The sequence below is a fragment of the Mustela lutreola genome, chromosome 9 (assembly GCF_030435805.1).
Source record: "Mustela lutreola isolate mMusLut2 chromosome 9, mMusLut2.pri, whole genome shotgun sequence".
NCBI classification, from domain to species: Eukaryota; Metazoa; Chordata; class Mammalia; order Carnivora; family Mustelidae; genus Mustela; species Mustela lutreola.
In genome coordinates, this window is record NC_081298.1 from 22,164,980 (window position 1) to 22,190,795 (window position 25,816).

The window sequence follows — 25,816 nt, forward strand, 5'->3', positions numbered from 1 at the left end:
CGCAGCCAATCGACAGCCGTGCAGCCGTCACCTCTGCGCAAGCGCTCTACGCGTGACGGAAGTGACGCAAAGCTTCCGCCAGGCGCACGGTATGGTGAGAGGGAAGGGACAATCTAATTGGGGATGGTGACGCGAGCGCGGGGAGGAGCTGTGGCGACTGGAGAACGGCATCTGGATAGAGAGTCGAAGTTAGACTTGAGCGTCGCCCAGCCCTCCACGGTTTGTCCCCTGCAGCAGCGGGGCAGAACGCTGCCCTGTTTTTCCGCGTCTTTTGGAACCCAACACTGGCTCCCCGGAAGTCCCAAGCATCCCCTTCAGGAGTTAGTCCTTGCTCGTTTTCTCCCCTAATTCCGTAGGACCCTCTTCCAGATGTAAACTGTTTCCTGTATTAATTTCGTGTCTCATCTTGGCCCAGCACCCTTTTTTGGCAAATGTGAGACCCGAGACCCAAAAAGCGGAAAAGATTTTCTAAGGCTACATGGCAAGTTGGAACCAGCTGAGAACTCCGGGGGCAGGGGGCGGGGTCGGGGGAATGGAGAAAGGACTTCATTAGCTCTCAGAATATCTGAGTATACAGCTACTGTGTCCTCAGCATGTGCTAGGACAGTGGTTCACAACGTGTGTGTCTGGACCACCGGCAGCCACATCACGTAGGAACTTGACTGAAGATTCTCAGATCCCATCCCAGAACCACCAAATCAGAAATTGTTGGGAGTGCGGCCCATAATCAGCATTTTGGTAAGCCCTCCAGGTGGTGCCCTGTGCATTGTACTGTGAATTAAGTTGAGACCAAGGTACTTCTGTGTGGTGGGCAAACTAATTTGTCTGGAATCACTCAACAAGTATCTGGGTCTGTCTGACTCCAAAATCTGTACTCCTAACCTTAAACTTTTAAGTCGTCATCTTTTTAAAAAATATTTTATTTATTTATTTGAAAGAGAGAGTGAGCGAGAGAGAGAGCATGAGCAGGGGGAGTGGGAGAAGCAGACTCTACTGCTGAGCAGGGAGCCTGATGTGGGGCTTGATTCCAGGACCCCAGGATCATGACTTGAGCCAAAAGCAGTCACCCAACCAACTGAGCCACTCAGGTGACCCTAAGCTTTTAGTCTTAAAGGGTATCAGTGAGGTCAGAATATCCTTTGTATACCTGTCAACATTGACCTGTAGTTCTCCCCCTAGCTGAGCAACAGAATCATCTAGGGAGCTTCTTCCACTGTTGGTGTTTCCAACCACAACTCAATTCCAATATCCTCTTGCAATAGATTGAGTGAAGCAGGACCTCAAAGGTGATATACACAGCAACAGACATTACTCTGTCTGGACCTGATTGGAGGGACATACACCTGACATGAATTCTTACCTTGTAGTCCCTCAGCCTTCACATGGATCTTGTTTTTGGCAGCCCTGCCTTTTTTCTGAACCTTGTTCTCTCCCATATACAAAACTGTGGTAAAGCCTAACCAGCTCACTCCAGTTTGGAAGTGTACCATTGGTATAAAACCTTTTTTACAGATTATCTGGGGGGCATGCAGTGACGGAGACAAACTGATCATTCATTCTTTCATAGAATGTTGGAAGAATACCTAGCCCAAGATCCAAGACAGAATAGGTAAGTTTTCAGTCTGCTGGGCCTGGTAGTAAAAGTTTGTAATGGGGAGTTTGCTGTGGAGGATTAGGAAAGATAGAGCTCTAAAGGAAAAGTAGGAGTTAAGGGGATGCGGGAGGGGAATAGAAAAGAGCATTCCAGGAGGTGAAACCATGTCAGCTACTGGTGGGGAATAAAGGCCTTAGTTGGGAAGGAGTGGGAGGGGCATGCTGAAGAATTTTTGTCTTTTCCAGTTGCATTGAAAAATAATTGACGGGGTGCCTGGGTGGCTCAGTGGGTTAAAGCCTCTGCCTTCAGCTCAGGTCATGATCTCATCAGGCTCTCTGCTCAGTGGGGAGCCTGCTTCCCCCACTCTCTCTGCCTGCTTCTCTGCCCACTTGTGATCTCTCTCTGTCAAACAAATAAATAAAAAAGAAAAAACAAAAAGAATTGACATATATCACCGTATATAAGTTTCAGGCCTACCTCTTGATGGTTTGATTTACATATATTGTGAAATGATATGGTTCAGCTAATTGGGGGTTCAACTAATTCCGTCTTTTCATATAGATACAAAGAAAAGAGAAGAAGAAAAAAGATGTTGTGATGAGAAGTCTTAGGATTTATTCTTTTAACAATTTTCCAGTGTATCAGTACAGCATTGTTAGCTGTCGTCCTCATGTTGTACCTTACATCCTTACTATTTATTTATCTCACCTGGAAGTTTGTATCTTTTAACCACCTTCCTCCATTTCCTCCTCCCTCCACCACCCACCTCTGGTAACCACAAGTCTGATCTCTTTTTCTGAGTCTGTTTTTTAAGATTCCACATGTGAGATTGTAAAGTATTTGTCTTTTTCCATCTGACTTATTTTTACTCAGCGTAAACCTCCAAGGTCTATACATACACAAATGGTAGGATTCCTAATTTTTTGTGACTGAATAATATTCCATGGTGTGCATACCCCAACTTCTTTATTCATTCATTTGTTGGTGGACACTTAGGTTGTTTCCATGCTTTGGTCATTGTAAATAATGCTGCTATGAACATGCAGATATCTTTTCGAGTTAGTGTTTTTATTTCCTTATTTCTTAGTGTTATATATTCCCAGAAATGGAATTGCTGGATCATAGAGTGTTTCTATTTTTAATGTTTTGAGGGTCTTCCATTTTGTTTTCCATAGTGGCAGCACCAATTTACATTCCCGCCAGTAGTGCACAAGGGTTCACTTTCTCCAGATCCATAGATGTGAGGCTGGACCTCCCCACCCCCTTGTCTTTTTGGTCATGGCCATGAAGAATTTATTTTTGTCCCAACAGTAGAGGAAGCCACAGAAAGGATTTGAACAGCGACATTTCACTTTTCAGGTTTGCCTCTTAGCAAGATCACCTTGGCTGCTATTCGGAGGATAGGATCAGAGTGGGAGACTAGTTTAAAGACTGTTAAAGTCACTCAGGAGATACTGGCGGGGGCAGTGACGATGGAGACAATTGGAATAAAAAAGGAAAATTCTTTATTATTATTTATTTACTTACTTACTTATTTTAAAAAGGTTTTATTTATTTGAAAGAAAGTGAGCAAGAGGGGCGCCTGGGTGGCTCAGTGGGTTAAGCCGCTGCCTTCGGCTCAGGTCATGATCTCAGGGTCCTGGGATGGAGTCCCACATCGGGCTCTCTGCTCAGCAGGGGGCCTGCTTCCCTTCCTCTCTATCTGCCTGCCTCTGTCTACTTGTGTTCTCTGTCTGTCAAATAAATAAATAAAATCTTAAAAAAAAAAAAAGAAAGTGAGCGACAGAGAGAGAGCACATGAGCAGGAGAGAGGGAGAAGCAGACCCCCTGCTGAGCCGGGAGCACAATGTGGGGCTTGATCCCAGGGTTCTGGTATCATGACCTGAGCTGAAGGCAGATGCTTAACCAACTGAGCCATCCAGGTGCCCCTAATTTTTTTTTTTTCCTAAATTCTTTTTTAAACTTAAATCTTTTTTTACTTGCTGTAGAGTATACATAAAAAATTTTACCATTTCTTTTTTTTAAGATTTTATTTATTTATCAGAGAGAGAGGGGGGCAGAGAGCAAGCACAGGCAGACAGAATGGCAGGCAGAGGCAGAGGGAGAAGCAGGCTCCCCGCCGAGCAAGGAGCCCGATGTGGGACTCGATCCCAGGACGCTGGGATCATGACCTGAGCCGAAGGCAGCTGCTCAACCAACTGAGCCACCCAGGCGTCCCAAAATTTTACCATTTTTAAATGTACAGTTTGGTGGTACAGGGAAGTACATGTACTCTGTTGTGTAGATGCTCCCACCATGCTTTTTTTTTTTTTTTTTTTTAAGGTTTTATTTATTTGACGGACAGAGATCACAAGGCAGAAAGGCAGGCGGGGGAAGGGGAGGAAGCAGACTCCCTGCTGAGCAGGGAGCCTGATGCTGGGACAGGACCCTGGGATCATAACCTGAGCCGAAGGCAGAGGCTTTAACCCACTGAGCCATCCATTTTCAGAACTCTTTTTTTTTTTTTTTTTTTTTTTTTTTTTTTTTTTTTTTTTTTTTTAAAGATTTTATTTATTTATTTGTCAGAGAGAGAGCGAGCGAGAGCGAGCACAGGCAGACAGAGTGGAAGGCAGAGTCAGAGGGAGAAGCAGGCTCCCTGCGGAGCAAGGAGCCCGATGTGGGACTCGATCCCAGGACGCTGGGATCATGACCTGAGCCGAAGGCAGCTGCTTAACCAACTGAGCCACCCAGGCGTCCCCATTTTCAGAACTCTTTCATCTTACAAAATTGAGTTTTGTGCCCTCAATCTAGTAACTTCCCAATCTCTCTTTGTCCCTGCCCCCAACAACTGCCATTCTACTTTCTGTCCCAAATTTGCCTAAGTACCTCATTAAGAGTGGAATCACACTGTGTTAGTCCTTTCTGATTTACTTATTTCAGTTAGCATACTGTCTGCAGGATTCATCCCTGGTATAGCCAGTGTCAGAATTTCCTTCCTTTTTGAGGCTGAATAATAATTTCGCTAAATGTTCGTTAGGTGTTCATTGTATGTATTGTTAGCCTTAAAAATAAAACTCACTGGGGCACCCGGGTGGCTCAGTGGGTTAAGCCTCTGCCTTTGGCTTAGGTCATGATCTCAGGGTCCTGGAACATCAAAAAAAAGGAGGGAGGGCACCTGGGTGGCTCAGTGGATTGAACCTCTGCCTTCAGCTCAGCTCAGGTCATGATCCCAGGTTCCTGGGATTGAGCAGGGCGTTGGGCTCTCTGCTCAGTAGGGAGCCTCCTTCCCCATCTCTCTGCCTGCCTCTCTGCCTACTTGGGATCTCTCTCTATAAAATAAATAATTAAAATCTTAAAAAAAAAAAAAAACCCTCACCTATTTTCCCAGCAAAAATTAGTTTACTTGGGAATAGCAGAGTATTGCTATTTGGGACACCCAAACTACAACAAAATGGTAGGCAAATCTGGAGAACAAAGAAGAGAAACTTGCTTTTATAGAAGAAAGGGAGTGGGGAGGGGCTTTTATAAACAAAAAATCCAAGTTGGATTAATCTAGGAGTTTGAAGTCTGTGGGTTTTCATTGGCTGTAACAGTTGTAAAGGTATTTCATTGACTGGGATGTTGCTGGGCAAGGAGAAGATCTTTCTTCCTTTTGTCAGGGTGGTGAAAAATAGTCTTCTTCCTTCTGGGAGTGCAAGGTATGTCTTTCTGTTGGGGCCTGCAGTTGATGAGGACTTACAGGGTGTGAGAGCTCCTTCTACTGGCCTCCCAACTCCATTTCATTATTTAATTTTTAAAAAAGATTTTCTAAAGATTTTATTTATTTGACAGAGAGAAAGAAAGCCAGAGAGGCAACACAAGCAGGGGGAGTGGGAGAGAGAGAGAAGCAGGCTTCTGCAGAGCAGGGAGCCCGATGGAGGGCTCTATCCCAGGACCCCGGGATCATGACCTGAGCTGAAGACAGATGCTTAACAACTGAGCCACCCAGGTGCCCCTTTAAAAGACTTTATAAAATTTTAAAATTTATTTTTAAAGATTTTATGTATTTATTTGACAGCGAAAGCACAAGTAGAGCGGCAGGCAGAGAGAGAGGAAGAAGCAGGTTGTCTGCTGAGATCATGACTTGAACCAAAGGCAGATGCTTAACCCACTGAGCCACCTTGGTGCCCCTCGATAATCACCAACCTAATGGGTGCGAAGTGGTATCTCATTGTGATTTTTACTTGCATTTTCCTAATGATTGGTGAGGTTGAGCATCTTTTCATGTGCTTGTTGGTCATTTGGTTATCTTTGAAGAAATGTCTGTTCCAGACCCTTGCCCATTTTTTTGAGTCTTGTCATTTGTTTTTTGTTGTTGTTGAGTTCTAGGAGTTCTATACATATTCTGGATATTAATCCTTTATTGTTTATGTAATTTGAAAATATTTTCTCTTGTTTTGTGGGTTACCCTTTTACTCTGTTGATAGTAGTATCCTTTGGGACACAAAAATTTTTAATTTGGGGGATGCCCTGATGGCTCAGTTGGTAGAGCACGTGACTCTTGATCTCAGTCTCATGAGTTCATGCCCCTTTAATAAGTAGAGATTACTTAACAATTTTTAAAAATTTTTTAATTTTCATGAAGTGTAGTTTGTCTAATTTTTTGTTTTTGCCTGTGCTTTTGGTATCATATGCAAGAAATCACTACCAGGGTGCCTAGCTGGCTCAGTTGGAAGAGCATGTGACTCTTAAAAAAAAAAAAAAAAAAAGATTTATTTATTTATTTTAGAGAAGAGAGGAGTGCAGAGGAAGAGAGTCTTAAGCAGACTCCTCTGCACTGAGTAAGAGCCCAACATGGGGCTCGGACTCACAACCCTGAGATGAGGACCTGAGCCAAAACCAAGAGTCAGACACTAAGCTGGCTTTGCCACCTAGGTGCCCCAGAGCATGACTCTTGGTTTCATGGTTGTGAGTTCAAGCCCCCACTGGGTGTAGAGATTACTTTAAAAAACAAAATAACAACAGAAAAAAAAAAAAAAAACCTTAAAAAATTGCCAAATTAACGTCAACAAGCTTCTCCCCTGATTTCTTTTCTTTCTTTCTTTCTTTTTTTTTTTTTTTTAAGATTTTTTATTTATTTATTTGACAGAGATCACAAGTAGGCAGAGAGGCAGGCAGAGAGAGAGGAGGAAGCAGGCTCCCCGCCGAGCAGAGAGCCCAGTGAGGGGCTCAGTCCCAGGACCCTGAGCCAAAGGCAGAGGCTTAACCCACTGAGCCACCTAGGCGCCCCTCCCCTGATTTCTTATAAGAGTTTAGTTTAGCACTTATATTTAAGTGTTTGATCCATTTTGAGTTAATTTTTTGTTGTTGTTGTTTAATGTATACTCTATGAAGTTATGACCACAAGATCAAGAGTCACATGCTCCACTGACTGAGTCAGATAGGTGTCCCACTGAGTTAATTTTTTTATATGGTGTTAGTTAAGGGTCTAACTTGTTCTTTTACATGTGGATATCGAGTTTTCCCAACACCATTTGTTAAAAAGACAGTCCTTTCTGCATTGAATGGCCTTAGCGCCTTTGTTGAAAATTATTTGCCCACATATGTGAGGGTTTATTGCAAGGCTGTCAAATCCTATTCCTTTGCCCTTTTTTTTTTTTTCTGTCTTTGTGCCTATATCACATGGTTTGGATTACTTTGGCTTTGTAGTAAGTTTTGAAATCAGGGGTGAGTCTTCCAACTTTGTTCTTTTTTTTTTTTTAAGATTTTATTTATTTATTTGACAGAGAGAGATCACAAGTAGGCAGAGAGAGAGGGGGAAGCAGGCTCCCTGCTGAGCAGAGAGCCTGATTCAGGGCTTGATCCCAGGACCCTGAGACCACAACCTGAGCCGAAGGCAGAGGCTTCACCCACTGAGCCATCTAGGCGCCCCAGTTGTTCTATTTCTGTAAAAAAAAAAAAAAAAGAAGTGGAGGGGTGCCAGGCTGCTTCTGTTGGTAGAACATGCATGCTACTCTTGATCTTGGGATTGTAGTTCAAGCCCCAAGTTGGGTGTGGAACTTACTAAGAAAAAAAAATAAGTAGGATTTGGTAGAGATTGCAGTGAAGATCTATATCTATAGGTAAGTCTTCCAGTCCATGAATACAAGATACTTTTCCATTTATTTTTATCTTCCTTAATTTCATTCAGCAATGTTTTATCATTTCTTTTGTTAATTCTTAACTACTTTATTCTTTGTGATGCTATTCTAAATTGAAATTTAAAAAAAATTTCCTTCTTGGCTTGTTCATTGTTTGTGTATAGAAACACAACTGATTTTTGTGTGATTTTGTATTCTGCAACTTTGCTGAATTCATTTATCCTTTTTTTTTTCCTTTTGGTGGAATCCAAAGGATTTTCTACATATGTGATCATATCATCTGTAAACAGGTAACTTTATTTTTGCAAGAAAAGTTTTATATGTCGTATTATATTGTGAAGCTCTTATCTTAACTGAGACTCATTAAATTTGTGATTATATGGGGGTGGGGTGTCACAGAAAGTTATATTTAGAGAGTCCTTAGATCTAGCCCAGCTCAGTGTCACACAGCAAGTTAGAGGTTCAGTAGGCATCCGAAATCTGATCTGTGTTCCTCCTCTTAGCTTTCTAGGAGCAGATAAAGCCAAGCTGGGAGCTAGCATGGAGAACTCTTGCCTAGAGGGTATTTATGGGGCCCAGACTAGATCCCTTTGTGCTTTCACCCAAGGCTCTCCTTATCTTAGGAAGTAGGGAGTCTGGCTGAATCCCAGTGCATCCATCTGGTTAAAATAAACATGTTGGGTGGTCTAAGATGGAAAAGAACTTGATGAAGAGTCAGAACTGGAAGTGGGAGAGAGATTTGGAAGTAGGACAGATTTTGCCTTTGTGGGGTTGGAACTTTCTAAGCACCAGTTAAACACATGATCTCAGGCTTGGGGCCGAGTATGTCCTCTCAGCTGAATGCCCCTATGCCACTGCCAGCTGCTTGTAGGAGAGTTTGGAGGGGAAAGTGTGCTCAGAGAGGTAAGACTGAGGGCCCTAGACAGACACAGATGGAGTCACAGAAATCAAGAGTCCTGTGGGAAAAAATCCACAAGCCATGGAAAGCGCACTGGTTGTGAAGTAGAGGTTCGAGTTTGTATCCAGGTCCTCTTTTTGCTATGATAAATGTTTTACTAGTACTTAATGGGGTTCTTACTAGGTGCCAGCTTTGCTAAATGTTTTACATGTTTTCCTCCAAAAGTTGACTGGGCTCTTAACCACTATATTGAACTCCTCTCCTTTATCTTTAAAATTTTCTGCAGTAAATGTGGATTATTTATGTAATTAAAATGACATTCTTAGGAAGGCTACACTTGACCTTCAGGCCACCATAGACTCCTGGGAGTGGAGGGGAAGTCAAATGGTTTGGCAGGGAGTAAACTACTTGGTGGTACCCTTCTTCCTCTCATCTTAAAACTTTGAAAGATAAGGTGTTGTCTTAACCTCAAACCTTCCTTGGGATAAGTCAGTGTCCTGATCAGGTCCTTTGAGCACTAGCGTGAGAATCTTCTGTGGTGTAAGTGAAGGGTGCAGACTCCTGGACTCTGGGGGTGAGGTCTGGGAATTTGGATTTTTGGAAGCTCTCCTGATGATTCTGATACATATTAAAGCTTGAGAACTACTTCTCTGGGTAATTGCTTCCAGTTCTGCCTCTTAACAGCTGTGTGGTATGGGGCAAGTTATTGTCATAATTCCATTTTACTCTCAGCCCTCTACTGAGAGGCCAGGTAATAACAATATATAATAACAGTAACATGTAATATCCTATTTCATCCTCCTAAGAGGTGAATATTACTATGCCTATTTTATTGATGAGGACACTGTAGTTTGGAGTGGCAAATTGACTTGTCTGGAATCATGACAGCTCATTAGGTGACAGAGCCAGAATCTGAACGCAAGCCTAGATTATAGAGAAGTGCTTTGGAAACCAGTAACATTGAGAGCATTGGTAATTATTATTTCCACATTCCCGAGTTCCTTCTCTGTAGCTGCAGTGGCTAACATACCAAGCTTACAGCACACCAAGACAGGCTGAGCCCCTCCCCTCTGGGAGTTTTTCCCATTAGCAGTTTCTAAACTAGAGTGTAGTTTTTATTTCTTTTTTTTAACTGTTGTTATTATTTTTTTAGTAATCTCTACCCCCAACATGGGGCTAGAGCTCTTGACCCTGAGATCAAGAGTTGCATACTCCATTGGCTGAGCCAGCCAGGCACCCCGCAGTGTACTTTTTAAATCCAGAGTTGAGTCCAGCCGTAGACGGTTTTATTTTATTTTTAAGATTTTGTATTTTTAAGTAATCTTTGCACCCCATGTGGGGCTCAGACTCACAACCCCAAGATCAAGAGTCGCATGCTCTACTGACTGAGCCAGTCAGGTGCCTCCAGAAATGCATTTAAATGCTATTTTCTGGGACACCTGGGTGGCTCAGTGGGTTAAGCCTCTGCCTTCAGCTCAGGTCATGATCTCAGGGTCCTGGGATCGAGCCCCACATCGGGCTCTCTGCTCAGCATAAAGTCTGCTTCCCTGCTCCTCACTCTCTCTGCCCACTTGTGATTTCTCTGTCAAATAAATAATTAAATAATCTTTTAAAATAAATAAATAAATTAAATAATCATTATCTAAAGGCTTGCTTACTCAGGGGTTCATCAGTTTGAAGCTTGTCACAGAAGATGCTTTTGGTTTCAGTTCTCTGAAAAATATCTGTAGGAAGCCATTTCTTCTAAGGCAGTCAGACCATCCAAAAGATTTCCCCCTTTAGGGTAATATTAATATTATATTATAATATATAATTAATACATAATTAATTAATCTGGGAAACTTGAATAGGGAAGCACTGACTCCAAATTTCTAAAGGAGAATGACTTGTGGGAGATTGGACATCCTCCATCTAGGTCTGTTGTCATAAGCTGATTTGGTTCAGTATTAGAAATTTCTAGTGTTTAGCCCAAAAACCATATTGGTTAAATGTCAGTAGTCAGTGAACTGCCCATCACTAGTTCAAATAAGGTCCAGGCAGATGTCAGGGTGACCTTCAAGTAAGACGGACTTAAATTCATATCCTAGCTCCATTTAATACTAGCTGTACAGTTCAGGCCAATTAATTTAACAAACCCTCAGTTTCTTTACTTATGAGAAGGGCATCTGCCTTCTTTTGTGTGTATACAAAAATTAAAGTAGTAACACTGGATAGGCCCAGGCACAAAGCAAGGGTGTTTACTGCTGCAGGCCTTGACTTTGCACTGTTTGGGCTGCAGTGAAATGTATAGTTGCTTCATTATGAAGTAAATGAAACTCACAGCTAGCTACCTTAAGCAAAAAAAGGGAAATTTAGGGGTGTCTGGGTGGCTCAGTGGGTTAAGCCTCTGCTTTTGGCTCAGGTCATGATCTCAGGGTCCTGGAATTGAGCCCCATATCGGGCTCTCTGCTCAGCGGGGAGCCTGTTCCTCCTCTTTCTCTACCTGCCTCTCTGCCTACTTGTGATCTCTGTCAAATAAATAAAATCTTTAAAAAAAAAGGGGGGGGGGGATTTACTGGCTTCCGTAACATGGAAGTCTAGAGGTGGTGCCAGTTTCAGACATGACTAAAGTATCCATCTCTTCTGTGCTGGCGTCATACTGCAGTCCTACGCTTTCCTCACTGGTTGAGGGGGAGGATAAGGTTGCTAGCTCCCTAAGTTTCCTCACCACTCAGCAACCCCAAAGCTTGAGTGTTTATCCAGGGAAGACTGGTGCAGCTAGGGAGGCATATGCCCCCTGCCCACTATGGTGAATTATGGACCAGGGTTGAGGCCAAAGAATAAGGATGCAGGGCGCCCGACACTGACAGGTGGCTGCTAGAGGCGGGGAACGATTAGGCCCTGTAAAAACTCAGCACCTGCCCCACCCCTGGACGGGGCCCAGGGTCACTGTGGGTCAATCTGTTTCTGCTTTAAAAAGCAAAACAAAACAAAACCCAAAAACAACTTTATTTGACGAAAGACAAAAACAAAAGTTATTTACAGTAGTTTTTTGCTCAAATAATTCAACGGGATAACTGTGCTTCTCCAGGTTTCTCTCACAACCCAACCAAGCAGAGGCTGCCCCACCTCCAGCCTCCCCATCTCGCACAAGGGGGAAATGCCAACCAGAATTCAGCAGCATGGCTCCTCACCCCTCACCATCTCTACTGCTCAGTGCACTGTGGGAAGGAAAAGTCCCACCCCAGCCCGATACACTGCCAGGGGCTCTTGCTATAAGCGTCTTCCAACAGTGCTACCAGACCTGGGCTCAGACATGGGTGGGGTGGAACAGGCTGGGCAAACAGCAGCTTCAGCTGTCTTGAAGCTGCTATTCTTTCTTCCCCAGCTGGGCCTCAGGAGGGCGAGGATCCCTGATCCCCCTGGGACATGCAAGAACAGGCTGGGGTAGCAAAAGAGAGAGCCTAGGAAACTTGCCCATCAGAGAGCAAAGCTCCCTCTCCTTAAGTAACTAATCCCCATTCCCACAGCAGTGGGTAGGCCAAGCCACTGAGAAGTCAGGTAGCCTCCCTGAAGCCTTCAGACATCATCCCAGAAAGGACAGAACACACGTTGCTGCTTTTCTCCTGGCCAGGCCCACCCAAGTAAGTCAACCCCCAGGAATCTCCCCCTGTGCCTGCCTGACTGGGCAACTTCAGGAAACTAGAGGCTGAGGGCTCCTGACCTGTCTTTTGGCCCAGTAACAACATTATTCAGAACAAAAATATTTTGGCTAATAGTAACCTAGAATTAGTGTTTCTTAAGATATATAAAGATGGGGTGTATTGCTGTCAAACTCTTTAGCAGAGAGACAGCAAAATAAAAAAATGGAGAGGAGGGAGAAGAATAAGACCGTGATCTAGTTCACTGTGAAGTTCAGAGCAGAGGGCTCTGCAACTCCAATTTAGAGAAAGGTGCAATACAAAGACACAGTGGACAGGCTTCCTAACCGATTTCCAGCCCCAGCCTCCAGAGAAGGCAGCTTCTCAGCAGCTGGGGGCACCTTCCCTGCTGCTTCCAGGAATAGGTTCTTGCCACTGTCATGGGAATAAAGGCCCATCGGAGTCAGCTACAAGGGCTTCCTGACCAGTAGGTGGCTCACTTCTCTCCAAGTAGGAGCTACTGGCAGCTTTTTCTGTTTTGGCCGCACTAATCCCAAGTTCTTAAAGGAATTCAAAACTCAGGCTGGTTGGCCAAACTTTCAAGGATAAAGAGGGGAAAATATTAAGGAGAAAAAACAAAACAAAACCAAAAAACCCACTGCCTTGGTCTAGCTTACTTCCCCTGCCCCCCAAAACATAGTAAAAACAAAAATTTAAAAAACAAAACAAAACAGAAAAACGAACAAACCAAACCAATAACCACCTGTCCGGTTTTATCATCCTTCTCTGCTCTGCGCTTAGAAGGTTTGGTCAGATTCTGTATTGGACCCTTTCTTTATTCTTAAAGGCTTTGTGCCTGACGCAGAAAAGCCAGAGCTCAAAAAGGGGTTTGTGTGTGTGTGTGTGTCCATTTTTTTTTTTTTTGGTAAGTCAAACCAACAATAAAACAACCATTTGGAATTTTGCAGAGATTTAGCTGGTCCCCAAAATAAAGATACTCTTTCCTTGTAAAACACTCACCAGTTGCAGTGGTGCCTAATTCCCAGTTCGTCAGACTCCCTCAGGCAACACACATGGACTCCCACACCTGGGCTAACTACTCCCATTAATGCAAACCCCAGCAAAAAAGGAAAAATAAAGTTTAGTGAAAACCTAAACATTCAACTGGAGTCAGTTCTGTTACATCTGCTGGGTTCCTCTTCTCTTTTGTTCACACTTATGAACTTGGACTGTCCACACTTCGCTTAACACAGAGAGGCCCAGCTCCAGGGCGTAGGTCTGAATGTGGCGGGTTTCCTGTGCCCAGCCAGGAAAGCAGGCTGGGACAGAGGTGTCCTGGGGATTCTCTGGAGAAGCAGCAGCAGCACCATGCCTGTCTCCGATCTCAATCTCATCACTGAGGAGGCCTGGAGAAACGGCAGTTAGCAGAGAGGTCCCCGTCACGGTGCAGTGACACCAGCTGGCATCTTCCTGCTGAAGACCTCTGGACAGAGGAGATGATCCCGATGTTTGGCAGTGATCCAAGAAAACCCTCTGTATGAAAGGGAGCCCAAATGGAAACCCAGGACAGCTGGCTCGAGCGTCGAGCACCCCTTTTGGCAGATGCCTACTTGGGGTTTTCAGAGACTAAGGGGATCGGAGTGTGCAGTAAGGGGGGCGATGGGTCCTGCTGCTTCTGAAGCTCCATCTCAGCAGCCCTCTGTAGCGCCACCTCCACCAGCAGCTGGAAGCTACTGAAGTCCTCCTTGTCCTGCTCTGGGGGTGTGGGCGGTGGCGTGTTGAAGAGTCCACCTGTGGGGCTTCCGGCTTCAGCTCTGGTCAGTAGAGTGAGTGTGCTGCCAGGGGTCACCAGGGGCTTCGGGGGCTCCAGCTCCCCTGGTGGGAAGGGGGCTGCTGGCTTTTCCCCCTGGCCTGAGTGGAGTGGCACGGAGCACACGGACAAGGAGAGCACATTGGTGGGGGTTGGTACAGACACAGCCAGCACTGAGGGGCTGCTGCCTCGGGGCAGGGCCACATCTGAGGCCTTACCCCCGCGGCGGGAGATGGTGAATTGATTGGGGTCTTTGCCGTCCTTCCGGAGCATGTCTGGGAGAAGGCGCCGCCGGGCATTGATGAACCAGTTACATATCTGGAATGCACAGAAGAGGCCGTGATCAGTTCACTCGGTCAAAACCAGCTATGAAGCACCTACGTTCCTGGCCCCAGAAACACGGCAGCAAACAACACAGACAACAGCAAACAGCCTTCAGACAAGTTCACGTTGGGAAGAGAGAGTTAAAAAAGAAATCCTACAAGTGAATATAAAATTACAACCAGTGGTAGGGACAACAATGGGAAGACCCAATCTAGTCCTTGTGGATTCGGGGCAGAACTGACAGCAGCAGGCCAGGACACCATGGCACACCACTGAAGGGCCTCAACAGTGGCCTGCTGACCTATACACCTTGCACACCGTAGCTCCCTCTTCCGGCCCTGTCTCTTTTTTCCCTGTTTATTGACAGATACAGAGCATGTACCAGCTGCTGCACAGGGCAAGAGATCAGAACCCTCTCCCCCTCACCTGTGTGGCGGGATATTGGGAACTGTGTGGACTGCAGCAATGGCTCACGTTTCTCTACGGTTTGGTGAATGGATCAAGGCTCAGCTCTCCTTAAGGCTCAGTTTCTACCCCTGCTTATCACCTCTCCTGGCCCATTTCCAGGGCAAGCTCCTGGCCGCCATTTTCCTATGGAGTCTGTCTCTACCTAGCCAAAGGGACAGCCACCTAGGGCAGGGGCTGGTGCCTGGAGTTGTCCTGGCTCCTTACTCAGCAGGTACAAAAGCTCCTGTTCAGGGAAGAGCCAGAGCCTTCTAGTGGCTTCTCTTCCTCTCCATTCCAGGGGTTCTCATTTATTCCTCTTCATCTCCAGGGTCTTCCCAGTATAAGCACACGCACCACACACACACACCAGCAGGCATCAGCAGACACAGGCTGAGCTGAATGCTGGCTAAGGCTGCAGGGGAGCCCCAGAGAGAGGTAGGGCTGAACAGCTGGGTGAGGTAAAGGAAAGGAATTGAGCACCTCTGATACTAAGTACCATGCCCGCCGCCTCACCTGCATTATGTTTCATCTGTACAAGCTGGAAGGTAGTCAGCAGTGTCCTCTAAGTACTAAGGAGGGAACTGAACTCATAAAAGATGAAAGAACATGCCCAGAGTCAGTCACACAGGCTCCAAGTCTAGAGCTGGGATCCAAACCCAGGTTCCAGGCTTTAGGGCCTGTGCTTTGCTGTGTCTTAGCAAACAGGTGGAACTGACGACCGAATAATCATGACCATAATCCTGAAAGCAAACACCTGTTGAACACAAAACATACCAGGTGCTGTTCTGAACATTTCCATCTAATTACTTAGTCTCCAACTTATGAGTTAGGTACTGCGATGACCACTTTATTTGAACTGGGGAAGAAACAGAGGCCCTGATCAGAGCTCGGTAACTTGCTCAAGGTCACCACTTCCAGGCAACCCCTACTGCCAGGTGAAGAGAACAGACTGAAGCCTTTTCTGCTCCTTGGGATGCTTCCCCTCCTGCGTCCAGCCGCTGCCTCAGCAGCTCCCCGGGCCACCACAGAGCACTGCGCCTGCTCCTGGTCGCTCTGCGCGCAGGGGAAGGTGTCAGGTCACCATGACCTGGTTCAAGTGAAGTAGGGATGAGGATTTCTGTTAAGAAAGTAGGCTTGGGGAGGGGAACTTAGGCCTTTATTAGCAGCTGTGTGGGCACCTAGCCCCTAGCAGCACCTCCCATTTTGGCTTAGAATTCTGGGAAGAGCAGAAACCACTCTCCCACATGCTCAGCCTGGTCCACAGAAACTTGGCAGCCTGCTGTCTGTTTTGTCTTCTCATCCGCTAGAAATGCGCAGCTGAGGGGGGCCGGGTAAGGGCAGGCCTGCGTGCACCGGCAGGGCTGGACTGTGATAACAGGCCAGCAGGAACTTCTGTAGCCCCTTCCAGCTGCAGACCCATGCCCAAGTCAGGGAAAAAGCATGTGATTTGCCCCCACTCAAGGTCCCAAGGTGAATTCTGTGATTGATATGGTACAACCCAGGCTGGGGGCCTCAAAGCCTATCTCTACCACAAACCGGCCCTATGCGACTGGTGGCTGGCCTGCCGGTACTTTGTATCAGCGGCTGCGATAAAGAATGTGGGAGGAATCCCTGCGGCAAACGGGAGTGGGAGGGCACCAGGAAGCTGATGAAGGCCACGAGGCTCAGAGGAGGGCCTTTGAAGAAGGCGACACTGGTGCTTTCATTCTATTGTCTTTTCAGCTGCCGGAGACAGAAGCAAAAGAAGGGAGAGAAGTGAAGGCATGGAAGGACCTTTCCCAAATATCACTGGACCCCCACTTGTGTTATGACCACCCATACCAGGGTGCTCTCAAAAGCAGCTGGCTGTATGTACTATAATCACCTTGAAGGTGAGTTTAAAAAATAGCTATCTCTTGGGGGCGCTTGGCTGGCTCAGTCGGTGGAGCGTGCAACACTTGATCTCAGAGTTGTGGGTTCAAAACCAGTGTTGGGTGTGATTATTTACAAATAAAAAAATTAAAACAAAAACATAAACAACAAGATCTCATCTGCTCTACAGGTCCAGTGGGAGTGGGGTGGGGTGGGGGCGGAGTCAGGAATGCATGTTTTTAAACAAAATTCCCTTAGTTCTGCTGCCCAGACTTAGGAACCAGTGGTTTAACCCACTCACTCCCATCCCCTCTGCTGACTCTTAGCCCCTCTCCCGCTTTGCAAAAGCCTCTCAGGTAACTCCATTTGAATGGAGTTCTAATGGCCTTGAAAAGAAGGGGGAGCTCAGCTGACACCACACTGGCAATTAATTACACTGAATTCTTAGTCCATTAAATATTGTCTTTCTTCCCTACAGGAGGCTACCCAGGGGGCAGAGATAGTGCCTGTTCTACCACTGTGTTTTCCAGCACACAGCACTGGGCCTGGCACCGAGCACACCCCCAATCAGTATGAGTGAAAGAATGGGGCCCGAACCCTCCCTGCCACGCTTCCCTTCCCTCCCCAACAGGCAGCCAGCCCCTCAGAACAGTCAGAAACCACAGCAATAAAGTGGGCTCAGAGGGTGTCACAGGGACCTGTGAAAACCCTTCACAAATGACTTTTTTTTTTGGTCTAACCCTCCCAACTGCCTAGCCCCAGGCAAGTACCAGCAAACCAGTTAGTTAAATGACTCATTGACTTGCTAATGAGATTGCTCTTGGGCCAGTTAGAGGAGACAATCAAAAGAACTGTCCCCAGGGAGAGAGAAAACAAGCTTGGCAAAATGCTGAAGCATGCTGAAGCCAGGTGACTGGTTCTAGGAGTGCATTATAATATTCTCTTTTGTGGATATTTGCAAATGTTCTTAATAAACAGTGAAAATTAAAAAATTAAACACAAGAAAAAGCAATGTCTCCAGGGACCTGGGCCAATTTTTCCAGAGTGAGAAGCTATACTTCTTTACTTTTGAGGTCCTGCCTGTTGACATTGCCCCACACTTCCTCATTTTCTATCAATTCAATAATTGTTTACTGAGTACCTACCAGATACCAGGCATAGAGCTAAACTTGGGATATAGTGATACAGTGATAAGTAAGCCTCCTGTTCTAAAAAGCAGCTATGCAGTCCATTGTCCAAGTGCTGACCCAGTTATGGTACCGTGGGAGCACACAGTTCCTCTGAGGGCTGAGGGTCTCCCTAGTTAGGAGTGGGAATGAAGCAGTCTGGGGTATTGGTCTGGGGTACTAATTCCTGTGGCATGAGTACTTGGGGAGGCAGGGGTGAGGCCAGCTATGCAGATAGGGGCAGGTGATACTGTCGTTAGGTGGGCAGGAGTCACTGAAGGACTTTTAGTAGTGGAATAGCTAGTGGTAAGACAATGATAGGTTGGACCAGGGAAGGAAACCCACACTTCAGAAATACTTAAGGGGTGAATGCATAGGAATTGGTGACTGATCAAATGAGCTAAGGAAGGGAAATGAAGGGGCACCCCTTAGAAAAAGAGCGAGCCAGTCTGGAGAAGTTATCCATTACCCATCAAGAAATCTGAGGTGCCTGTAAGACCGCCAAGCAGAGGTAGAAGGGTGGAGGCCCTGTGGGATTCATGGTAGAGTTTCCCCCCAGGGCCACATGGTCCCCACTGCTCCTTAACTCTCAGCAGGACTCTAGAGCAGGGTGGCCAACACCAGAACAAGGGCACACCAGAATTCAGCTGGTCCTTCCTCAGCCCAACATTTCTCTAATGTGGAATAAGGGATATATCATCCTAGGAATCCACTAGTTCTCGGAAGAATGTTTTAGCTTCACATTTCCATTCTGATCTTGAGTAGGAGCACAGTGGCCTCCGGCAATCCCAGACTTGCTCAAGTCCAGAGTCCGTGCCTTTGTCATACTACATATCACAGCCGAGTCAGCAAAGCATCATCCCCATGCACCATTTTACATTAAGTTTTTCATTGGTTTCACAGTTACATTGGGAAACTGGTTATTTTACAATTTATAAGAGCAAAAGCAAGAAAGTTTTTTTTTTTTTTTTTAAACCCAGTTTTTATACATGCTTAAGTGACATGATAGCTAAAGTGACATAATAATAAAAATGTATCAAGTCAACATGTTGCAGGGAGGTGGGTCTGTGAAAAATAAATTAGAGAAACTGGCACATAACTCAGTAAGAAATGGTGTCCCTGACCAAAAGCAATTTCAATACAGTGTGGCAGCACAGGTAGGAGGTGCACCAGGAACACAAGAGTAGTGGCCTCAGACTTAGTCCAAGAATGCTCTCATGAGGAAATGCTTACATGGAGTGAGCCAAGTTCAGAAAAGTCACGAAGAAGCCTAGGGAGAAGGCCCAGAGGAACAGAGGGCTGAAGGTTCACAGGTCCTGGGGACAGGAAGAATGGAGATGAAGCTGGTAAGCTCCTGAGTTTGGATTCTCTGCAGAGGACAGTGGGGTCCATGGTGTGTGTGACACAATCAGATTTGTACTTTTGTGTTCAGAAGAATGGACTGAGGGAGCGGAGTTAGATGGGATGCTGTCCAATTCATGAATTGCTTAATAAAGCCCACTTAAAAAAAAAAAAAAAAAAAAAAAGAGAGAGAACGGACTGAGGGAAAAAGGCTGGAGGCAGAAGACCAGCAAAGAGCCTATCGAGGTGATCCTGGTTTTCAGGCTCAAGCCTTTGGCCTGTGTTGTTCTACATCCTGTGAGTTCAAGTCCGCCTCCTCTGGGAGGCCTGCTGACACCCCAGGCTGGCTTAGAAACACTGCTTGGGTCTCTGCTGCCTTCTGTCCCAGCCACACTTTCTACAAACACTAACGGCTAGGTCCTCCCTGCTTTCCCATCCCAGACTAGACACCTTGAGGATGGGAATGTGTCTGGTTCCTCTCTGGGACCTCAGCTCTGGTTGGGAGTGCTTGGTACACTGTGAGATGCAAGGCACTGTCAGATACCTGAGGTCAGTCCAAGACCTGGGATCTAGGAGATAAGGATGACAAGAGCAGAAACACCCACTCTGTGCTCACTCGCCGTGAGCCTTGCATCTTTCTTCTCCATCCCTCTTCCTTATATGCTATGCCAAGTACCACAATCATCTCCTTTTCTCAGATGAGGAACATGAGGCTCAGGGAGAGGCAGTGGACCTGGCCAACATCCAGGCTTTTTCTTGTGGAGAAGATGGGATCTGAGTCAGGTTCTGTAACCCTAGAGCCTTTCTCATAGACAGACTCCCATTAACCACTGCCCAGCAAGTACAAAGTCAGGTGACAGGAGTTCCGAAGGCTGAATACTCAGCACGAGGCATCATGGAGAAGGGATGGGAACTGGGGAGACAAGGGAGGTTCCAAGGGTTGGGGGGTAAGGGAAGGAAGGAGAGTTAGCACCACAGATTCAAGTAAGGAATCTATTAAAGGCTAGGAAAAGACAGAGGTGGAACAGGAGGCCTTGGGGTAGAGGCTTAGCCGGCTCATGAAAGGAGCACTGGGGGCTCATGGGGCAGGGGATGGGCCTTTGCTAGACTGGGGGCCTGCTGTGTCGCCCAGGTAGATGAGAGCCAAACTGGAGGCAAGTCGGTGATAGTCTAGGGTGTCTACCTCAGCACCATGAACACAGAACAAAAAGGTCAGCAGTTGGCAGTTCAAAGGAGATGATACCTTGCGCTCTGACGAAAAGCAGACAAGAGATCTTCAGGTATGCTCATGTGGATGGTTTACAAAGCACTTTCTTTCTTTTTTTAATATTTATTTTTAGAGAGTGTGTGAGGAGTGGGGGTGTGGGCATGGGACAGAGGAGGGAGAGGGGCAAGCAGACTCCATGCTGAGCTTGGAGCCTAATGTGGGGCTCGATCCCAGGATCCTGAGATCAAGACCTGAGCTGAAATCAAGAGTCAGATGCTCAACCAAGCCACCCCGGTGCCCCATCTTTTCTTTCTTTTTTTTTAAAAGATTTTATTTTTAAGTAATCTCTACACCCAATATAGGATGCGCATTCACAACCCCAAGGTCAAGAGTCACCTGCTCCACTGACTGAGCCAGCCAGGTGGCCCCAAAGCACTTTCACATCCAGTTCTGAATCTGCTCCTTACAACAATTCAGTCAAGCAAGGGAGGATTCGAACCCCCACTTTACAGATGGAGAAATCAAGATGTGGTCCCTTGCTCCTGTGTGGCAGAACTGGGTTTTGAACCCAGAACCTCTGAATTCTGCCCTTTTCTTGGCCATGATCCCAATTCATTTTTTTAACTACACTGCAGACCACTAGCTGCCCTTCTGCAACCAAGTTACTAAACCCTGCTCTGGGGCCAGGGGCTGAATTCCAAACACTCAGCGTCTTCTCACCTTCCCCAGAGCCTCCTCTGTTAATGACACCAAGACATTCATAGTGGTGCCTTGCCTCTTCAGAACTCCCCCAGATCTAGCTGCTGTCACCTCATGTCATGGTCTTCCCTTGAGGCAGAGTGGGTGTTGTCATGTGGCCACACAGTGTATCAGCGACAGGACTTAGACAGAACTAGAACCCAGGTCTCCTGCTACCTGCTCCTTACCTGCAGCACTGACAGGTTGGTCTGTCCAGAAAGGCTCAGCTTCTCCTGCTCTGAGGGGTAGGCGTTGTAGCGGTGCAAGTACAGCCAGTCCCGGAGGATCTTCACCGATTCTTTGGGCAGGTTCCCTCTGCGCTTCCTCTTGCCTGCCAGGGAGAGGAGGCCTTCGTCCTCACCCAGATCACTGTCTGACATGGTGTTTAGGGGCTAGGTGGACCTTGGGCAAGCCTGGAACAAGTGACAGAGGGGATGGGGACATTATTACCACGCATTGCCTTTTATCCTTTCCCTGTCTCCAAACACATTACAGCCTGGGACACCGAAATGGAGGAATAGTAAATCAAAGTCTCAGGCCATACCTTTGCCTGGGCAACCTAGAAGGGATGAGTCTGAGATGCCTTGATTTCATGCACTCAGTAGAGGACTACTGAGATAAGTGGCAGCTCTTTAAGAAGCAGTACCAGACTACAAAGAATTTTAGCTACCCCTGAGGTCTGTTTTCCATGCGCTGTACTGAGCACTTCACACTATCTCAGTGAAGTCCTTTTAAGACAGATACTACTATCATCGTTATTTTATAGATCAGAAAATCAAGACCGAGAGAGACCACCACCTAATTTAAACAGTTACCATGTGACCCAGTAATTTCACTCCTAGACATCTACCAAAGAGAAATGAAAACCTGCCTTCACACAAAACCTTGAACACAAACGTTTATAGCGACATTATTCATAATAGCCAGAAGGTGGAAAGAACCCAAGTGTCCATCAGTGGAGGAATGGAAAAACGAAATGTAGTCCATCCATATGGTGGAATATTATTTGGCCATGTAAAGGAACTAAGTCCTGATCCATGCTACTGTGTGGATGAACCTTGAAAATATGCTAAGTGAGAGAAACAAGTCATGAAAAATACATGAGTCCGTTTTAATAACTGATTTAGAATAGGCTGGGGGAGGAGACTAGAAGAAGGACAGCTAAAGGGTATGGAGTTTCTTTCTGAAGTGATAAAAATGTTCTAAAATTGACTGTGGTGGTGGTGGTGGTTACATAGTTGTGAGTATACTAAAACCACTCATTTGTTTGCTTTAAATGGGTAAGTGGTAGGATATGTGAGTTACATCTCCATAAAGCTGTTATGAAAAAAAAAGTCACCTCCAGGATAGGGTGTGGAAGCAAGGTTTGGACCGACCTTTGCCAACAACAACCAACCCTCGCCAGCCTCCCCAAACTCTAGCATTTTGCTGCCCAGGTCTGGAAAGACTATTAATCACCACGGTCCTACAGCAATGGGTGTTTCACATTTACTGCACCTACTGTGCCCTGCAGAGTGTTGAGTCATCCCTATTGGTTGTCTGAGACATTCTCTTTTGTCATCTAGCCCCTGGCTGGGTCCATGAATCAATTCCTCAAAAATCCAGATAAATGAGCAAGGCTGGACTCTGGTTCTCTCCCCTTGGCTGTGTGACGTTGGCAAGTGTGCTCTCTCCTCTCTGGGCTTGAGCCCCCTCTTCACCTGTCAAATGTGGGAAGGGGTTTCCTTAGACAACCCAACTCAGTTACTCATCCCCCTGACTAACTTCTGGTTCACACATGCAAAAGAGATTTACATTTTAAAACCGAAAGTTCCAGGGCAAGCTAATGCCAGAATCTCAAGGCTCCTCCCTCCTCAGCCTTTTAACAGCTACCCAGCAGACTGGGCCAACAGACTCTGGCATCTCCCAGGTTTTGTTTCCTCGACTTGGGCCTGAGCCCAGATATCTGGGCTGGCTCGGCCAGGCTTTCGAGGGAAGGGTCTACCCTCCCAGCCAGGCCACCTGGAGGTGAGACAGGCACTGGTTAGAGGTGCCACTCCTCAGAGAACACCAACAGCAGGCTGCTTTCTGAGGTCAGGTTTCTGGCGCTTAGCTGGCCAGGGCATTTGGGATTTGGGCTCAGGGATGCAGTCCTGGCAAGCTATGAGAAGTTTACTCAGGGTTATCTGTATAAATTCCACCCTGGCTACCAACCAAGTCCCAGTCTGCAGGGTTCCTAGGGTGGCCAGTGAAGATGACCCCTGAGCCAACAACAGACCTCTCTCCACCATCCTGTCCTGCACTCCAGCCAGCTTACAATGGGGGGAGGTTTCCCACATACACACCCCACACTCACACCCAGACGCACAGACAGACTGACAGACACACACGCCCTCACCACCAGGCAACTCTGTAGCAGTGCTCAGATAACAGGCACCAACCCATCCCTTAGCTCCTGGAACCACCAAGGTTTTCACCGACAAACACAGCACACACACACACAGTTTACAGAGCCCACGTCGAGCACGAACAACCCACGAAGCCAGCCCAATTCCTGGCTATATGCCTACCCACAAACTCCAACCGACCCGCCCACCCACGATCTCTCAGACTGAGGAAACTCCAAACGTCATCACACCAGCGATCAATTCTTACCCCAACTGGCCCGTGGCAGCACCCTCACGACAGGACACCCAGTGCACCCTCCTATACACTCCACGACACCAACCTGCAGCCACTCCCGAATGCACTTTCTGACAACTCCCCCAGCTCGACCGGACACTCCTCCGGGCCGCGCACTCACGCTGCATTCCCAGCAGTTCACACAAAGCGCGCAGTCTCCCCCGCGGCCCAGACCGAATCGGAGCACATGGCTCCCGGGGCGGCGGGGAATCGGCCTGCGCTGGGGGCGCCCGCACCCCCTCAGTCCCCTACCCCGCGCTAGACTCGGCGCCCCAGCTCCCCCGCCGGCCCGCAAAGTGGGTGGGGCGGGGGCTCTGCAAGAAAGAAAACTCACGTGTCTGTCTCGGGGCAGGAAAAAGTTTGGTTCCCACCCCCTTCCCCCGCCGCTTGGCGCTGTCTGACTCTTCGGGGCGCGGGGCTGGCCGAGCCTGCGCGCTCGGCTTTGTGCTCCGAACTCGGCCCGGAGGGGGAGGGGAGGGGGCTGGGCTCCCACCTCCGCACCGCCCCCCCCACCCCAGCCCTGCGCCCAGACTCCATGTTGGCCGCCCCCTACCCCAGAGAACTGCGCGCTTCCCCCGCGGGAGGCTCGGCTCACGCTCGGCCTGCCCGAGGGTCCCGGCGCGCACAAACTTTCTTCGGGTTGCCGGCCCCACGCGCCCCGCTTCCTTGGCCCGCTTGGGAGTGACAGATGCCTCCGAGACAGACTTTCCTTTGTTCCAAAGGAAAGGGGAACTCGCGCGGGCTCCCCAGCCCCCCAGCCCCGGACCCTTGCCGCTGCCCCCACCCGCAGCTGTCACTCTCGGCGGCCCCCTCCTTGGCTCGGCCGCCGCGGGGGGGGCGGAGGGGGGAGAGGCTGCTGGCGGTTAGCAACGTGCACTTTTTAAACCAAACAAACCCAACCCCCGCGCGCTCACCCCGGCCCGGGGCAGGGACGGCCCTCTCACGGGCTGGGATCGTACGGAGCTGGGCCCCCCAGAAGGGCCTCTAGAGAGCTTCCAACTTGGGGGGGGGGGACGGTGCGACATTCCCTCCCACCGGCCCCCGCCCGCCCCCCAGCAGTCGCGGCTCACAAACACCAGAGCTTACACACCCACAATCGCACGCGCCAGGACGACGCCCCCCTCCCCCGCCCGGCCGAGAAAAAGAAACTTTCCAAGTTGTCCCGCGCGCCCCCCGCCCGACTCTATCCCACTCCTGCGCCCCGCACTGACTTTTCCGAGCGGCTTTTCCGTCCACGCGGCCCCTGGCTAGGCGCCGGGCGTCTTGGCAGGGGGCGGGGGGCGCCGGGGGAGCGCGCCGCGTACCTGCCGGGCCTGACACTCGGCCTGACAGCTCGCGGCTGGAAAGCACCTCGCGGCCTGACGTCAGATCCCCTCTCCTCCCCACCCCCCCGCGCTTTCCTCGCCCTCCCCCACTCGCCCGGAGGGAGAAAACAAACTTTGTGCGGAGCGCGGCGAGCTACGCCCACCCCCCGCGGGGCGGGCCGACGGCAGCCGGGGGCTTCGTCCCGCCCACCGCGCCCGGAGGGGGCGGGGCCGGGCGGGCACCTTCTTCCTGCGCCCACCCCCACCCGCAGGAATGCCACATGGCCTCCGAAGTGGAGCGGTGGGAGCCCGGCTTCGGGAGAGTCCGCTCGGGGGCAGGAAGTGGCCCGTTCCTCCTCTCGCGGAGCGTTTCCGGAGCGCCTACTGTGTGCTCCAGGCTGGGAGTGGGGGCCGTTTGCCGAGGGGAGAAGTAATGCAAAGCCTGACGTTCGTGAGACCGCTGCCTCCAGCACGTCTCCCGCCGGCGGTGTGATGGCTCCCATCGCACCGGGAGGAAACTGAGGCCCAGTGAGCCGGGGCGTTTACCCCAGCTGGTGAGGACCGGGCTCTGCGCGCGACGCCTCAGCGGCCGCTAGACTCGGGTAGAAGGCTGCCTCGGACACAGCCCCAAAGCACGCAGCTCCTGGGTCTAGACACAAGTGGCGGCCTGAGGTAAAAACGGCGCTTGAGGAGTGTTTCTCACACGGCGATGCGGAGCGGGGCCCCTGGCGTGTACCATCCCGTGTTGCAGTCCTTG

At 48.3% G+C, this 25,816-nt stretch overlaps 1 protein-coding gene and 2 long non-coding RNA genes across 10 annotated transcripts in view; 2 read left to right on the plus strand and 1 right to left on the minus strand.

Annotated features, from left to right (window-relative positions):
- Window positions 1–84: 84 nt before the first annotated feature.
- On the plus strand, window positions 85–19,292 carry LOC131807736 (uncharacterized). 2 transcript variants are annotated; one of them, XR_009344588.1, is made up of 3 exons: window positions 85–738; window positions 16,514–16,662; window positions 17,121–19,292. It is a non-coding gene; the product is annotated as an uncharacterized LOC131807736 (long non-coding RNA). The 2 variants fall into 2 exon arrangements; XR_009344589.1 differs by lacking the exon at window positions 85–738 and adding an exon at window positions 7,276–7,982 and having other exon boundaries at window positions 17,121–19,291.
- On the minus strand, window positions 11,562–25,312 carry TGIF2 (TGFB induced factor homeobox 2). 5 transcript variants are annotated; one of them, XM_059133312.1, is made up of 3 exons: window positions 25,194–25,312; window positions 21,283–21,507; window positions 11,562–14,338 (listed from the first exon to the last, which is right to left on the minus strand). In XM_059133312.1, the coding sequence occupies exons 2-3, from the start codon at window positions 21,472–21,474 to the stop codon at window positions 13,817–13,819; spliced, it is 714 nt and encodes a 237-aa protein (XP_058989295.1). In that variant the 5' UTR covers window positions 21,475–21,507; window positions 25,194–25,312; the 3' UTR covers window positions 11,562–13,816. The 5 variants fall into 5 exon arrangements, with proteins under 5 accessions (XP_058989295.1, XP_058989293.1, XP_058989291.1 ...); XM_059133310.1 differs by lacking the exon at window positions 25,194–25,312 and adding an exon at window positions 25,060–25,159; XM_059133308.1 differs by lacking the exon at window positions 25,194–25,312 and adding an exon at window positions 24,967–25,140.
- The window catches only part of LOC131807735 (uncharacterized), an 84,605-nt gene continuing 84,090 nt past the window's right edge, over window positions 25,302–25,816 (plus strand). For 2 of the 3 annotated variants that reach the window (XR_009344587.1, XR_009344586.1), the window contains exon 1: window positions 25,302–25,731. This is a non-coding gene — a long non-coding RNA (uncharacterized LOC131807735). The remainder of the gene's footprint in view (window positions 25,732–25,816) is intronic. The other variant, XR_009344585.1, reaches the window with a different exon arrangement.